The 17,767-nt window shown below is 39.7% G+C and overlaps 1 protein-coding gene across 1 annotated transcript in view; it reads right to left on the bottom strand.

Annotated features, from left to right (window-relative positions):
* Positions 1–8,750: 8,750 nt before the first annotated feature.
* Positions 8,751–17,767, bottom strand: part of PGR (progesterone receptor) — a gene marked incomplete at its 5' end in the record, with an annotated part of 30,653 nt that continues 21,636 nt past the window's right edge. The window contains 3 exons of the mRNA XM_009865992.1: positions 8,751–8,906; positions 11,842–11,999; positions 15,195–15,325. Coding sequence (XP_009864294.1) covers positions 8,751–8,906; positions 11,842–11,999; positions 15,195–15,325 — 445 coding nt within the window. The remainder of the gene's footprint in view (positions 8,907–11,841; positions 12,000–15,194; positions 15,326–17,767) is intronic.

Below are 17,767 nucleotides of genomic sequence, written 5' to 3'. Positions count from 1 at the left end.
ACTGTGTCAGGGCAGGTTTAGGTTGGATCTCAGGAAGCACACAGAGAGTGCTCAGGCACTGGGATGCACTGCCCAGGGAAGTGGTGGAGTCACCGTCCCTGGAGGTGTTTAAGGAGAGACTGGATGTGGCACTTAGTGCCCTGGCCTAGCCATTGCGATGCTGTTGGGTCATGGGCTGGACTTGATGATCTCAGAGGTCTTTTCCAGTCTCATCAATTCTCTGATTCTGTGATTCTTCCCCAGGACTGGAGGCCACTGGGTGATGGCACTCTGCAGTGCCCTGACTCTTACACCACAGTCAGACTGGGCAGCGTCCGCGCCTGCCAGGGGAGAACTCCAGTTCTTGGCACAGACATGGCAGTGAGCTCTCAGGCAGCCTCTGTGAAGTCCAGGGGCAATTTACTCTCAAAACCCAGCTATAAAATATATGTGAATAACCCATTACCCAGTGTGTAGGCAGCTGTGCTAGCTGTGCCTCTCCTCAGATCTATTTTTTCTGATATGAAGAGGCAGCACAGTCTCTGCTCCCACATCAGCACCTGCAGCTGGTGCTGCTCTGCATGCACCTACCGCAGTGCAGGACATACTTTTTAATAAGATTTTCCTTTGGGTCTATTTATGCCAGAAGATCAGAAATGCATTGTAACTAATTCGTCTGCTTTTATACTCTGGCAATTTGACAGGTTGCATTTTTTATTAAAATAACTAGCTTCCTCATAAGTTTTTTAAAAATATGTATTGTCTCCCATTCTTTGAGCCCTGCAGAGGGTTTGAATTGAAGGCAAAATGATATGTAATTCTCCACCCTGCCACGTAAGTTTAAATTCAATACGTATGCAGTGCGTGTTGTCTCTAATGTGGAGCCAACAACATAATCAAACTGATTTAACAAACGAATTAGCCTCCTGGCTGCTGCTCCATAGGACTGCCAGCACGAGTGGCTCCACCAGCCTGCTAGTGGGGATGGTAGATCCACGTCCAGTTATAGTACAGTGTGGTTCTGCAGCTTCACTTTCCAGCTAGCGGTAAGTGAAGACTTAAGACACTTCTTATACTACTACGAAGTAAGCACATCTCCGATTTATTGGACATGACACAATGTAGCCAGACAACACCTCTACAAAAATACTTCAGAGCTATTATTTCAGATGTACAAATGCAAGTTCCTCTTCATGAGAGGAAGATACAGAATTCTTATACAAGTCTCTTTTAAAAAAAAAATAGAAACAATAACAACAAGCTGTAAATTATCCATCATGATCTTGAATGTTAAATACAGAGAAATACTAACATCTGTCCAAATATGTCTCAAGGATTATTTGGCTTTCTACAGAATTTTCCATCGAGGATTACAAAAGCCTCTACAAAGTGCTAATACATTACACATCCAAGTAATCCTTGGGAAAGAGGGTTGAAGACAGGGGTGGGCAGGGAGAATAAACATTTTACAAATATGGCAGCTGGGATGTAGAGATTGTGTGAAATTCAGAAACTGCAAGAGAGCGTGTATTGCAAGAGTCGCCAGCCCAGTTCTTAACCATTAGGTTGTGCTTTTCACTATCATGTGGTTCTTAAAATTAATAGCTGGCTTCAGGGACAGCTTTATGGATGCTTTAAATGAAAATCTCCTTAAAGTAACATAGTCAGAATTTCAGAGCTTTGGATTTTTATTATTAGCGTCGGATATTTATAACCTTGCTTTGCGAGCAAAGAGACCCAGGACCTGTATTACGAAGCCTGAGGAAGGGCAGTCATTTCTGTCTCCCAGTAAAATACAAGCCGGCTGTAGCCATCACTAGAAAATGCAGGTACCAGCAAATCCTGTGCTGAAGCTTTTGTGCAAAACTACTGTAAGCGAACTGGCTAGGGCACAGTATGACTATATTGTGAGCGGCGCTCTGGGATACAAAACTTCCAATTAAATTTTGAAGTGAAAAGCCTTGTCACCCTCAGCTGGCCAACCCGCCACGTGCGGTGATCCCAAAACCCGATACTGTCATCCACCACCACGATAGACCCCAATCTGACCGTGGGGCCACTGCCACCCACAACCCCACTCCTTGGGCATTCCAAATCATGTGAAACTTCATCAGATTCTGCTGTCACATTTCTTCTATATAATATGTATCGGTTTTGACCTGTGTTGTACTTTGTCTATAAAAGAATATTCTTGCATAGATGAGCAAAACCCACATTTTACTGTTACAAATGTTGCTGGAATCTGGGAAAATGGTTGGAAACATAGTAGTTACTCTACGGACATCTTTGTGACTATTCGGGAAGGGAAATACTACATTTCAGATACAACATCTCTGAGTATTTCTAACAACAGGGAGATGCCTACTTGTATCAGACCACCACCCGCTAGTCCGACACCCCAGTTCCTTCACTGAGCATTGAAGTTGCAATCCTAACTTTCTCTGGACTACAGGTGAAAACACACCCCACTCAAGCTGCTTTTGATTCATGATGCAGAAGGCGCATTATGATGTATTTTTATAAGTGCATTTACAAAGGACACACACGAAGCTGTCCTCACCCCCCGATCTCCTGGACAATGGCTGGAGCAAGGTGCAGGGGTGCCAGAGCGCCAGCATCTGCGCGTCCCTGTGTCGTCTGCCTGCACATGTGGGTGAGATCTTCAGCCCAGCACTCAGCTACACGCACACGCTGCTCCTCGGCTGTTAGAAAAAGCACTGTGGAAACACAATTGTTTGCAGTGATGACTTTACATTTAGATACATTTGGTAATAGCTGCGGTCTTTCTAAATAAGTGTGTCCATTTGGGGGAATTCATAAAGTTTACAGGTTTATGCTTTTCAATAAGACTTCTTGGAGATTCCTTTATCTGGAAACAAATCAGAGGTCCTATTGAATTTGAGTATACAAGCGGCCTTATTCAGGTACTATTTAACATAATTGTTTACTCAATAATACAATATAATCGTATGTATTTTTGTAACAAAATTTAAAAATTGCACAGTGGTTGCAGATTGCTGGGTAAAAACATTGCAGATTGCTAAGTAAAAGCATTTAGACAGATTTCTGAAAGCACACTGCTGTGTCTATGTCTGCTTGATGCTTTCCTTATTCATACTCCATACGGCCCCAATTGGCCTGCCAGAACACAATCACAGAATCACAGAATCACAGAATCACAAGAATCATAGAATCATAGAATCACGGAATGTGTTGTGCTGGAAGGGAACTCTAAAGATCAACTAGCCCAACACCCTGCAGTGAGCAGGGACATCTTTAACTAGATCAACTTGCTCAGAGCCCCATCCAGCCTGACCTTGAATGTCTTCAGGGATGGAGACTCCACCACCGCTCCGGGCACCTTGTGCCAGTGTCTCACCGCCCTCATTGTAAAAATCTTCTCTCCCGTCTAAATCTACCCTCTTTTAGTTTACAACCATTACTCCTTGTCCTGTCGCAACAGGCCTTGCTAAAAAAGATTGCACCCAATAAATCATTTATTTGAGCAGTGCTACGAGAACACTGCTCTCAACTTGCAGGTATTGGAGTCTCAGACCGGGCATAAATCAACAATATGGGGCATGAAGTGTGAAAGCATTATGTTATTTTTATCTAGTATATGAAAAACAGGCATATGTGAAAACGGATAGAATGAGCAACTTACAGTGATGTTCATATAAATCTCACCTGAACAACACAAAGCTTTGTCCCTGTACTGGTCAACCCAGTTATTTGTGACTCGATGGCACAAATAGATGCTTTTTACCCAGTCTCGCCCCTCATTTGAAAGTACGTGGTCGTGGACTTCACCGATGCCGAGTTCTGGATTCCTGTCAATTATATATTTCTTTTTCCTCAACACTGCAGAAAGAGGTTCTAGTACTAAAGTGGCTGGGTGAATATTTAAATTGGGCTGTGGGAAAACGCAACAGAGTGAGACTATTTAAATGACACTGTGAGAACTTCCTCACGGATATGCCTAAGTGATAAACTGGTGGAACTATTGTGCCTGTAGATGTGAAAGGGTAATTTAGTTTTCATGGTCAGAAAAACATGATCTATGACTTGTGATGGTATTTCTACAATGAGCACACCTCACACTAGCAAGAGTCTGAAAAGTTGCCAGTTTTAAATGATAAACTAGAATTAAATGAAAGCTCACCACTCCTTGGTATCCTTTATATTCTTTGAATACCTTGTAGAGAGCAATCTGGGCCCAACCCAGCAAAAAAAATGCCCAAATGTGAGCAAAAAGATACATCAAGGGAGCTGCACTGCTCATGTACTTGAATTTACACAACTGCTGCATTAGTTCCAACAGCGCTGGAGGATTATTTTCTCTTTAAGGTAAAGAGCCAGCTAAATTTTAATGTTGTTACTATTACCCATGTTGTCACCTTTTACTGCATGTTTCTGTCCAAGCATCTGAGAAGCTACAGCGCCATTCTGCATGCAAATAACATCAATCTAATAAATTAATTGCATTCTTGGGGGAGGGGGAATAAAACCTTCACAAATTTTAAGATAAAAACTACCTAAAATATGACATTTTTTTGTCCCTTTTCATCCTCCAGAGGGGAGAACTAAATTAAAAACAAACCCTCTGTTCAAGTCAGGTCATGATGACACACAGCAGTACAAACCAATAAATCCAGCAATGCTGACAATCCAGCCTGGCAGCGCACACACAGGCTTTTGAGCCGTGGAAAGCTGGGGGAGGGCTTTGGATTTGGGCTCAGTGGCTGCAAGCTGACTTACCGGAAGAGAAGAAAGGTCAGCGTGCCACAAACAGAGCGTCAGGCAAGAAACGTGTACTTGGAGTTGAGCCGCAGCACGGGCAGGGGTGCAGCCCCATCCCCTCCTGCTCTGGGGATAAGCCAACCTTGGGTTTGCACAGGTAGGAGAGTATGAGGAGGGAGGATCCCTACAGATAGTACTGGGCATGTTACTGACATGTCACTGATAACTGAAATTAATATTTGGGTTTAGGCAGGAACACAGGAAAGCAGACGACCTTCCCAATAAAGGTAATTGAGAGAGACATACTACTGTAAGGAGGTAAAAAAAAAAAAAAAAAGGAGTAAGGAATTAATGAAGCACTGACTGGTCAGAAAATACAAACTGAACACTCAGCTTCTCTACCATAGGTCCAACACCAGAAAACCTAACTGCAGTGCAGCTGAAGGAACAGCTGGAGTTCAAAAATACCCAAACTTCACTTTATTATGCACACATATAACCAATTGCTTCCAAAGCACCGTGAAGCCAATTCGAAGTTTCTCAGACTACATCTCCCTCCATCACAGGTGAGCTGTTGGCAAACCCACATTCCTCCTTCCCCAAAGACAGGCCAAAACTGTTGATCCAGCTCAGACCTTTGAAAACATAAGCCAAGTGTTTGACCTTCTGTGTTTCTTCAAGCACAGCAGGTACAAGCTTGCCGAGGCTGGAGGCCTCCTCTGCATCGTCACAGCTTTCCCAAAAGAGCCAGGCTGCCGCAGCCGGGCACTTCAACCTCCAAAACAGGCTTTAAAAACTGTAAATGAGATGCCTCTTCAAGGCTGAATAATGACATCAGAGCTCAAAGAAAGCAGCTCACTTTACTGTCATTTGCCCTGCGGAAGCACCAGCAGAAAGCAATGCTAAAGGCCTTGGGATAAAAATACCTACAGAGGCTCAATTTGAGGCATCGCTTGCATTATTTAGATGAGGAGGAACTGTTTGCAGGAGCTCAGACAAAAAGTTACGTCTGCAATCTGCAAAAGACAGCAAGCTTTCTAACTGCAACAGGTCTCATACCTTTAAAGTGTAGTCAGGCACACCATAAATGTAGGAAAACAAAACCATCCATCTGCAAAAACCGCTTCTTACTAGTGTGCAAAATGCAACACAAGAAGATCCAGCGTTGTCGTGCCATGTTCAGTATATTGAGAAGCACCTACAAGATGGGGGTTTTAGGCTTATTTGTAAAGCTCAGGTCAAAAAAAACCTTAAATCTTTAAACAAACATTAATATAAAAAAATACAAACAACTAAAAAGCCTTGTGCTCTCTAAAAAAGCTCAGAGAAGAAAACAGTTTGTTGATGGATCTCTGGACATTTGACGCAGTGTTGAAAAGTCACAGTACAGAGGGTTTTGGGAGGGAAGAAAGCAATCCTGTCTTCTGCTCAATGTGCACGGTGTCTGAGTAATCCAGAGCAAACTACAGAGACTAAAGGTAATTTCATAAAAATTAAAATACTTCTTTTTGCATTTCAGACCATCACCTAATGGACACGGGACTTTCAAATTCCTACAGCAGCTACATTTATCCAAACTCGTTCTGTCTCTGTGCATTTACCATGACCATGAAGTTCCGAGAATTCTTTTCTGTGAGTTAGAGATCTTTAAGGAATACAATTCAAAAATGAATTTAACCTTTGTTGTTTATTCCCGAAAGACATCTTTTCTTCCTTTTGGATTATGCCTTTGAGATAAAGATAGAGCATTTCAGACTAATCTGCCATATCTACGGGACACGGTGACACGGCAGCCACTTGGAACAGATTTGGGGGACTGAGTAAAAGGCAGATGTAGGCTGAATCGGAAAATTCCAAAGGCAAACGTACTGCCTCTCTGTTTTTCTCATTTCAGAATTAGGGCGCTGAGAAATAATTTTTAGTGTGGGAAGTTTCCATTAACAGTTTAATCTAACTGATAACTTAGAGAGTCTGTTTATTCAATGGTAAAACATATGGCAATACTTAAATTCCCAAAGAATGCATGAAAATACTGTTGTGAGACAGAAGTGGAACGGCTGAAGGGGATTTTTTTCAATAAGCTCCACAATTACTGAAGGCAAATATAAAGAAAAATAAAGAAAACAAAAGTGTGTAGAAATAAAGCATTTTGTGTTATTTATTAAAACACAATTGCTTAAGGATCACAATTAAAAGTCAGATTGTATGAATATGAATATGAATATGAATATGAATATGAATATGAAAGAAGTTGCTTGTCCCTGGGCAGTTAGAAATGACAAACCCGGCCAATGAACACAAGTCTGCTTGTACCATGTTACCCACAGCTGATTCTTTGCGCCGACGTCAGTGGGTTTTGTACTACTACATGGGAATCTCAAAAATGTTTTTATCTTCTGTTGTAATGTAGCTTCTTCTACCTTTAGCTGTTAGTTGTCCGCATTTTTTTTCAAGAGTCAGGATATAATTTTCATGAGCAAATAACATGGTTTATACTTTTAACGAGGGGTACCCTGATTTCCTGGGGGATACTGAACTGACTTTCCCAGGGAACTTCGCTCACACGACCAGGACACGTCGATACAGATCCAGTGACACACCACGAGCAGTGTCCTGTCACTCGGCAGATGTACCCGACACGTCATGGGGAAGAGCAAAAAGCCTGTGACCAGCGAGTACCAAAGTAAGACTTGCCATTTCCTACATTTTTAGAAAATCTGAGTATCATTTCTAGTGACTGGGAAAATTTGTCTTGCATTAATAGACTCATAAACTCTTCTCGGGCTTTTTCCATTTCTCCATTGTTTGAATGTGACAACAATTTGCTGCCTTAAATGCATGAGTTGCTTCATATCCATATCAAAGGAATAAACACCACCATATTATAATTTTTCAGTTAAATACTCATTTGCATGATAAAACTAAACATTCTTCTGAATGTGTAATTTAGTCCAATTCCTCTTTTACAGTTACCCCAATTATAAAGGCATGCCTTTAAATTATAAAACATGTAGCTCCACTAAACAGTGATGAAATGAGCCTGATGTGTACCAAAACGTTTTTAGTCATATTTTCCATTTATTTTTGCATTTAATCTGCCTATAATTTGATGTTAATGGCTGTCTGAGCATTCAGCAATGGCATACAAAACATTAAGATTATTAAGAGCTGTAGTCAGTGAAAACATCTCTATTTAAAGCTTCTGAAATACAGAATTTTGAAGTTGATGAAGTAAGACAGCCAAGTGATTTAGCTTTAAAAAGTGCCAAACTTTTGAGGAAAATAACAAAAACAAAATCTGAGTGGGTGTGCATACACATTACTTCTGGTGTAATACATGCAGAAATTTTCCTAAGCTTTCCCATTTTTGAAGGAGAGCTCCACTGAATGGTGCAGAAAACAGGAGGCTGAGCTCAAAGTTTCAATGCAGTATGACCACAGACAGGAAAATGAACATGTGGTTTGTGGCTAGCACTTTAGTTACTCATGAAGTAACTTTCTACTGAATTCCGGACAGCTTGCTTTGAATGGATGTTTTTGTGAGGCCGGTTAATTAATAGTAAGTGAGATATCCATGAGAAAATGTGGGCAATATTTATTTTAATTCCTCCAAAAGTCTTGTGTTATAAACATGCCCAAATGTGCCCACACAAACAATGCAAAGTAAAAAGTTTACAACACATCATACTAGAAATTTGAGAGCACGTAATATGTAAGAAAAATGTGTAAGATAACTGTTCTTAAAAATCTGAAAACTCTATTCATTGTCATTCTTATGCATATCTAGAGAGCAACCTAGCCGAGTTTACAAAACATTTCTTATGACTGCTGTGATTTTCGCAGTTAAGGAATCGGGAACTCACAATATGTACATCAAGCTTAAATGGCTTGTGTATGTTACAAGTATAAAGCAGTAGGCAGGGTAAATATGACAAATGTGCTGAAGTCCTGACATTGCAAAATCTTGACTAAAATAAACAAACAAACAAAAACGACCCAGAAATCATCTCTGTGATAAGAGAAAAGACATTTCACTTTTTGTGAAAGAGAAGAGGTTTCACCATCCCCGCCAGAATCTTGGGCAGCTGGGCAGCAATCACCTCGGACATCATCTCAGGGAATTCAACACTCAGTGCACGGGACTGGAGAAATGTGTTCAGGCAGAAGAGATGAAGCTGTTTCACCAGCTGGATTTAATAAAACACAAACATGATTAATCGGGCAAACAGTAATGCAGATAAACATGCTGTCAACCACTCATCTCACGTACCCATCAGCTGACACCTTTATATACCTTCCTCTGTCATTCCTTGCACTGATAATCTCACTTCCTACTAAAATATCCTTCTGTGCCAAAAAGTCACAAATATGGCTAAATGGCATGTCACGTAAAACCAGCGCCTCATATCACAAACTGTCATCCCCCTCTCTCACGACATGCACTGTGAACCATGGTGACTGCTAAGCAACGGTTCAACCTTCCATTTTATCCTCGCGCTCAACACCGGTCTCAAAACCCTGTTTAGTATATGCTACTCAAACACTGCTCCGAGGGGCAGCACTTACTACTTCCTTACAAGCTTTTCCATCATTCTGAGAACAATCACACCAGGGTACGCCGCAAACATTTAACTCCACAGGCCCTTGTCCCTTGAAAGCAGGTGCTCAACAGATATGGTTACTTCACCTCTTCTATCTTCTCTGAGAAGTTCCAATTTTATGTAAGTATTCCTTTCAGACCTGTGACCTTTATACTGTCAAATAATATACAGTTTCTGCTACCCTGGGCTTTAACAACAAGCAGTCTCTCCGGTGTGATTATCTCTTCCTTGTATCTGCCGTCACTTTATCAGCCTGAGCTGAAATAGGGACTCAAACTAAGATGATCTATAGACCAAACATGACCCTAAGCAGCACTCTGCAGCCTAGTTTGCAACAAGCCTCACTCACTCTTTTCCACTGAGGCTCTCATACATTAAGTATTTGAATGAAGAGATTGTAGAGCCCAGCCCTCAAGAGTTTTCCTCTGGATACTGTAACACGCAGATTGCAAATGATCCGTCCAGGTAAAGCAGGAAGACTTTTTATCCCAAGCAAGACTGATCCAGACAGGCTCCTTGAGCACAGAGCTGCCATGAGTAGCACGCTGGCCAGTGCTCGTTTCTTGCCAGTAAAAGGTGACTGAGCTCCAGAGAAAGGTTTAGCAAGCTGCCAACAACTGCAGTCTGACTGCCAGTGAGTTCTGAGGAGCTCCGTATCTCTTCAGAATTCTCTGTCATCTCCCTCTACCTGCAAGGATGCTTTTTGTACTAGTCTCATTCTTCTTTTCATAGAATCATAGAATCATAGGGGTTGGAAGGGACCTCTAGAGATCATCTAGTCCAATCCTCACGCCAAAGCAGGATCCCCTAGGGCAGCCACACAGGAATGCGTCCAGTTTGAACGTCTCCAGAGAAGGAGACTCCACAACCTCTCTGGGCAGCCTGTGCCAGTGCTCTGTCACCCTCACAGTAAAGAAACTTCTCATGTTGAGGTGGAATTTCCTATGTTCTAGCTTACACCCATTATTCCTTGTCCTATTACTGGGCACCACTGTGAAGAGACCAGCATCTTCCTCTTGACACCCACTCCTCAGATACTTATATACATTAGTAAGGTCCCCTCTCAGCCTTCTCTTTTCAAGACTAAACGGTCCCTGTTCTCTCAGTCTCTCTTCATAGGAGAGAAGTTCAAGATCTTTCATCACGCTCATAGCTCTCGACTGGACTCTCTCCAGTAGGTCTCTGTCTCTCTTGAACTGGGGAGCCCAAAACTGGACACAGTATTCCAGGTGTGGTCGCACCAGGGCAGAGTAGAGGGGAAGGAGAACCTCCCAAGACCTGGTATCTGAGACAATGTAACAGCTAAACGGTGAACATGAGTTCTGTGGATGGCAGAAGCTGCTCAGAGGTTTGTAGTGTGCACAGTGGATCAAAAGACTCCAGACCACTTGGTGAACCACATAATTACCAATACTCCTACCTCTCTTATCTACCATAAATGGACTCTTCATAGGTTGGGCTTTTTCCCCCTCATTAGAAGGAAGAATTAGTGACAATGAGAGCTTTTAGATTAATAAACGGATTTATTCCCAAACAATTAAAATAGGTTTGGCTTTTTCCCCCTCATTAGAAGGAAGAATTTGTGACAATGAGAGTTTTTAGATTAATAAACGGATTTATTTCCAAACAATTAAAATAAAATGCAGATTTGCCAAGTGCAGAAGGATACAAACATGCAAAGACCCCATCCTTCCCTGAACTCCCTGCGAGCTCCTCACAACCAGCACTGAACTCAAAGGTGTTTGCTCTTCCTAAACCACCTTAGAGCTGCTTTCCCAGCCCTTGCTGAAACTGTCAGGGATGACTCAGTACCTCTGGTTTTTGCCTCTCTTGCCGAGATGCACAAGCCATTACAGAACAACATTCACGTGGGCAAAGGTTTACACAAAATGTCCTTCTTCAGTCTGAGTGGATGTTAAACCAGTAGGATACGTACTGGATCCTCAGAGATGTGGAAAGGATTTAGCTGCATCTTTTAAGACACTTACAAATCTCTTACGATATCTGGAGTTCTCAAAGATTACTCAGCTCTCAAATATAGACAGATACTGGAAAATGGCATAGATAATGGCATTACATATGTAATTAAGTTTAATTAAGGTTGCAAAATCAATCTTAGTTCTCTAATTCTTAGCAGCTTGGCTTCACAACTTGAATTGCCTATTCTTTGCATTATTTAGTTATTTTCATGAACGTGGATACACATGCACACACACTATCCCCTAGCAAAATCCCTAACTGCACTAGTTGCGTTACAGAAATAATGAAGCAAAATGGAAGCATTCAAATGCATGTTTCTCAAAATATTTAAATCTTGTATACCACATAATATATGCACAATATATATTCATGCTGAATATACAGCTATCCATTGAAACAAATATACACAGTGAAGGAAAAATGTAGGGGTTTTTCTTTTGTTGTTTAGAAATGTGGACTAGTCACTCTCCATAAAATTACTTTTAAGAAATACCAGTTCCTTCTTATGTAAAAATCAAAACACATTAAGAATAAAACTTACATCATGCATGGAATCCATCAGTTTTGTAAGTTGATAGAAACGCTGTGAGTTGGCCACAACGCCTTTCTGGCGCAAACCAATTGCCTTCACCAGTTCTCTAATGTAGCTCGTTCTCATCTCATCAAACTGACTTTGACTTCTTAGACCTTCCAAAGGAACTAAAAAGAAAGGAACACTTACTTGGTCATTTATTCTGAAGGCAACGAGAGAAATCTGAAGTACAGGAACAACTGACAGTATTTCACGCTGCGTAGTACAATTCATTATTATACACCAGATAAATCTTCGTGTTCTACAGTTACTCCAGAAACAGTGATACAATTAGTGAAAAAGGTTGTACCAGCAATAATCAGTCATTTCTGCTAATTGCTGATGTCTAGAAATAGCCTTAAGCTTCAGCTGCACCTGTCTGCTGAAAAGATGGCCAGAAGAACCACTTCTGTCCTTGAGGAAAGATTTTATGAGCGGGTTTGTGTTTACACTGCTGAGGGTCTGCCCTCCTCATAGATCTACATGAGAGAGATCTAGCTGGAGGGCTTCAAAACAGAACCAAGGAATGAACTAACAAGTAGTGTAGGCAGGAACATATCCAGGGCTCGGGCATCCTGTTTGCACCTCTTCCACCTAACAGAATAGATGCACTATCAGAGTCTTAAAAATGGATATGTCGTAACATCTGCAGACCTCTATGAAATCTTTTTCACATAAAGTGACATTCTGGTGGAATTTAGGGTTAGGTAGATGCTACCTTTGACTTATACTCCTAAAACAGCAATTAAGTCCTTACATTTCTCCTGTGAAATAAGTTGAAAGACCTCTTCCAGCAATGAATGGCCCGTTTCCCTCCAATTCTGCAAAAGCACAGTCATATTCCAATCTAATCACAGAAAGTTCCACTGAGCTATTTATTTAAGTGAAGAATTACAGTGTCTTACATGCACTAATGCAACTTAAACACAGGTAGCTCAAACGTTCCTTCCCCCTGAACGTATGCAATGAATGTGGACGCTTTTATTCAGCGGCCAGAACCCAGACAAAATCTTAAGCAACAAGATTTTGCAGTACCCCTCAATCAAACGCCAGGAAAGCATCAGAGCTAGAACGGAACTTGCTGTATGCTTATTCTTCTCTTTTTTGGCATAGCTCTACTTTTTAAAATCATATTCTTTCTGAACTACTCATAGTATTAGTTCCTAGGTGGTCTCTGCAAGACAAAGTGCTGTTTAGAAATTAACACAGCATGTAACATGCAGTAAATAAAGAACTGTAAAATGGAAACAACTGTAGAAAATAAAAACGTTGGTCCACTTTTAGCCAAGACTAATTCTGCTTTCAAGACAGCCTTAAAAGTGTCACAAGTAAAAGATAAAGAAAACACCTAACTCACTGCAAATGCAATGGAAAAACTGTAAAATCAAAAATAATGTTAAAACATAGGCTGGAGGTTCTATTCATAATTCAAAAAAATATCAGGACTGATATGTAGTTATACTTGATACAAATTACTGTTTGTTTGAAATTATATAAAAAGTAAAAAAAAATCATCTAAATAATAAATCAAACAGAAGACAGAATGAGAGACTAGAAGTTCAAACTTGATTTACTGTTAGTATGTGAAAGCTTGAAATGGCCATACTTTCACATTTGAATAGGATTAACATGAATACCATAATTAAAATAAAAGTAGTCTTAAAAACACTGTATAAAAACAATGAAGATGTATGAGTTTTGCAAGAGTTCTGCGGAATTGTATTTATACAGTACCAAACGTTTACTAAATGGCTCAGCAACAACGGTTACATGTGTTCCTCTTCCCAAAGATCTAACAAATTGTTTTTTCCTATAAGACAGTAAGTGCAGGAGAGAACAGAAAGCAGAACTCATCAACACAGGTAGAAATATTTTCTTTTTTCTTTTTTTTTTAAAGTAATTTCTTGCATATATATATACATACATCACCTTAAAAACGAGTTTCTGAGTGCAATGCTGTTGATAAAGAATGGCAGCTTGATGAATACTGTTAAATTGAGGCACCTGTAGATGAGAGGGACTGCACCACTGTAATTATTTTTTTTAAAAATTGGATTTGATCTTCTCAGGATAGAAGTAGGTAGATGGAATACCACAAATGTATCTAAATTTCACTGAAATTTAAAACTTCCCTCTAAGATCCAGATGACAGACAAGGGAGTTCATTTATGATGAAAACAAGATAGAAAATATTTAATTCAGATTCCAACACAGCAACAGTAGCTGCATCAGCAAAGCATTTTTTTCTCACATTTTTATTGCTTCAGCAGAGTGTATGGTGTTTTGCTATTATTTTAGTAATTTTTATGTTCATATGAACTAAATTTACTCTTTAGTGCTTATGCTCTTCTGAGATCAAGCTTTTTTAAGCATGAGCTTACGCAAAGACCAGCCAAGTGCAGCTTAAGAGGGAATAAATTTTAGTTTCGTATCTTTTACTGAAATTCAGTACAAGCCACAAGCAAGTTATGCAGGATGTGTACATCTCTCCTCTGACTCCGTAAATGTGTAGAGAACAAAACTTCTACATTTCTTAAAGGTGTTTATTCTCATTTCTAATAGCACTTGTACCATTTAAAAACTTTCTATTTGGGGATATATAAGTAACGATCCTGGCTTCAACAGATGCACACTTTAGTATTTTGGAAAAAGTTTTGGAAGATAACTTCATCAGCCACCACACTTCCCATTTAAAGTGGAATGCAGCTGTACGCTGGATTCTTTAAAAGGTGCTTATGATTAAAAGTGACCACAGACTTTGTTCTAGAGAAACAACCAAAGAAAAATATTTCCATTTGTTTATATCTGTGCTAAACTTGACCTATTTATAACTGCAAAAAGTTGAATAAATGTTAGTATTGTTTGCCACGTCCAAATCCCTAATTCTTTTGAGTAAGCACGCTTTAAGTTCTTGGCCAAGATAAAGCCCTTAATCCTGACAATTTATTAAATATTTTTAAATATACTCTAATGCTTGTCAAGTTGGGTTTTTTTATCTGTGTAGAGTCATTTAAGCTGAAGAACTTCCAGGCAGAAACACTGTACACTTGATCTGAAAATAAGTTTAACACAGTATATCTATATATCAAAAGGTATCCAACATTTCTCCAGTGTCTTTATATAGAATAAAGCAAACAATGAATCACAAATTATTTGTTCCTTATAAACACTAGAAAAAAGTATTTTTAGGTCTTTGAATACTAATATTCCTCGTAAAGAAGTTTCCACTTGTTAAGCCAGAGAGTTTAGCAACTGTCAAGTCAAACAAAATGGTTCAAAACTCTCTGACTAGTGGTATGTTACAAAGAAATAAAAGAACCTACTTGTGTTGAGAAGTAACAGTGCTTTCATACACAGGAACTCTTCTTGGCTAACTTGAAGTCTGACAAATTCCTGTGGGAGCTGCCACATGGATAGACACAGGGAATAGAACGATGATTCTTTCATCCTCTGTCTTACACCCAGAAAAGGTAAAAAAAAATTTTAAAACAGTGAAAATAAGGAAAAAAAACCAGCTCTGGTATTAACTGTTTGAAGGAAGTGTCTTGTTAGCAGTTTAATTACCACATCACAGAAATTAAAGAAATAGATTATACACATAAATGGTTCTTCTGACTTTTTTGCACCTGCACTGCCCAGGCAAGTGGGTGAATCACCGCGATCCTCAGATGTATTTAAAAACTGTCTAGATATGGTGCTCAGGCACATGGTTTAGAAGTGGGTCTGGGAGAGTTAGATAATGGTTGGACTTGACGATCTTGAAGGTCTTTTCCAACCATAATTATTCGAGGATTCTATACACTATTTTTTTTATTTTAATGATTGTGTTATTATTTTGGATGTATAATCTGCTACTGCTGCCCAGAAAAAAACCTTAAAGACTATCAAAGCTGAATGATAACCACTGAAAAAGAAAGGTTTTTTATTAATTAAAAACACCCTAATGATAAACCTTTTACAGGTTTGATAGATTTTTACACTCTCTGAAAAGATTTCACATCATAAAACTGAAGATAAACCCGAAAGTTTACAGCTAATGTGTTCTTAGGTTTTGAAAAAATGTCTGCATCAACAATGAAGACAGAAGATATCTTCCATTAATAAAAGACTTTTCTCAAGTCTTCTTTGTTTAACATCCAATATCTTGTACCAGCTCTTGAATGACTTAAACATAGAAATTTAACATTAGATGTGAATGGACTGATTACTTCTACATATAGAATCATAGAATCATAGAATCATTGATTACCAGGTTGGAAGCGACCTCAAGGATCATCCAGCCTAATCTATTTAGGTCAGGAAATATAGTTTAAATGAGATGGCCCAGCACCCTGTCAAGTTGAGCCTTAAAACTGTCTAAGGCTGGGGAATCCACCACTTCTCCTGGAAGACTATTCCAACGTCTGATTGCTCTCATGGTGAAATCTCCATTTCTACTTCTTTCCAGGAGTCTCTACTCCTAATCATTACCTATGAAGAGTGATAGCAGCTTTCAGGGTACACTTAAATGCTGGTCTTTATGTTTTCAGACACTGCAAAGTAACATTAAACCTTTGTAGGGTTTTAATACCAATTCATGGAATCTTTGTCACATTAACACCCCTGGCTTTCTCGATATGAAGTTGATGCTCCCAAACAACTCATTCTCAAGGAGTATTACAACTCAGTTCACTAAATGGCTGCGAAACAACCTTTGGATTGTGGTTTCATGGTCATTTTGAAACATCTCAGGTGTGTGTTGCTCCTGCAGAGGGAACTTCCATTATCTCTTTCCACCTCAAGGTGCGCATTCCTACTCTTCTGGCATTACTGCCTGCATTCCCGCCTGCTGAGTCAGATCAAGGATCATCTCCACCTGCCAATTAATTTCTCAAGTACATAATTTCCTTATCTGTGTGACAGTGTAGCCAGATATTGCTTGACCCAGCTTACATGAAATCATGAGGATGCATGACCTGGGCAGGGAGGCAGGTGGAGGTAACTGCTTTGGTAGTGTTTAACAGTTACCTTGGCTTAAAGTACAATTTTAGACACCATCATATCAAACAAGTTGCTTACATTTTTAGAGCTAACTTAGTTCCCAAAAAACAGCTGCAGCTATGATTTACCATGCCAGTTACTTTTCATATCTAACTTATTTATATATATATATGACCCTGACGAGATGTTCTACAACCAAAAGAAGGGTATGTTGTCAGTCCACCTCCTCCTCAGATGGTCTTGAGCTGCAAAGAAGCAGCTGTCTCTGAGGGATCATATCCACGATTCATAAATGCCAACCCTATTTCGGAAGAAAGTGCTTAAAGTCTTCTTCACAAGATGGCAGCAGTGGTCCACATGCAGGGTAAAACCCTGCCTAAAACCACCTCCCGCTGTGTTTCTTCTGAATGTAGGGAGATCTACCACAGACTATGCTGGGACAGAATGCAGCCAGAAGTTCTCTCAATCTCATCCTCCCAAAGTATTTTGATCTGTACAGCATAATTTATATGCATGTGAGAGGAAAGAACTCATTACTCTATAACCCCACATTGATTTACAGTCATCTGGAAAAGAAAAGGTCAGGAGCTACAGGGTCTGTTTCACTGAATATTTTCTATCAAGAACTTCACTGGCAAGAACTTGGATGTTTATAGATTTTAAATTCAGGTGCCTAGATCTGCATATCCACCTGTTAATCCTTAAACAGATACGTCTTGTAAGAAAATTTCTTTAAATTTCACCTTACTTCATAGTAGTTCTTTTAGGATTTTTTTTAAAAATAACTAAGAAAAGTGTATTAAGGAAAAATAAATAGGGAGATTAATTTATGTTCTACTGTTCCTGGGAAACTCCCATGTACTACAACCAAAGTATCTAAAATTACAGTTTTGACATTAATTTGCAGAGCTGAAAA

This window comes from Apaloderma vittatum, unplaced genomic scaffold (genome assembly GCF_000703405.1).
Source record: "Apaloderma vittatum isolate BGI_N311 unplaced genomic scaffold, ASM70340v1 scaffold10710, whole genome shotgun sequence".
Lineage (NCBI taxonomy): Eukaryota > Metazoa > Chordata > Aves > Trogoniformes > Trogonidae > Apaloderma > Apaloderma vittatum.
This window is presented reverse-complemented; position numbering and strand designations above follow the sequence as displayed.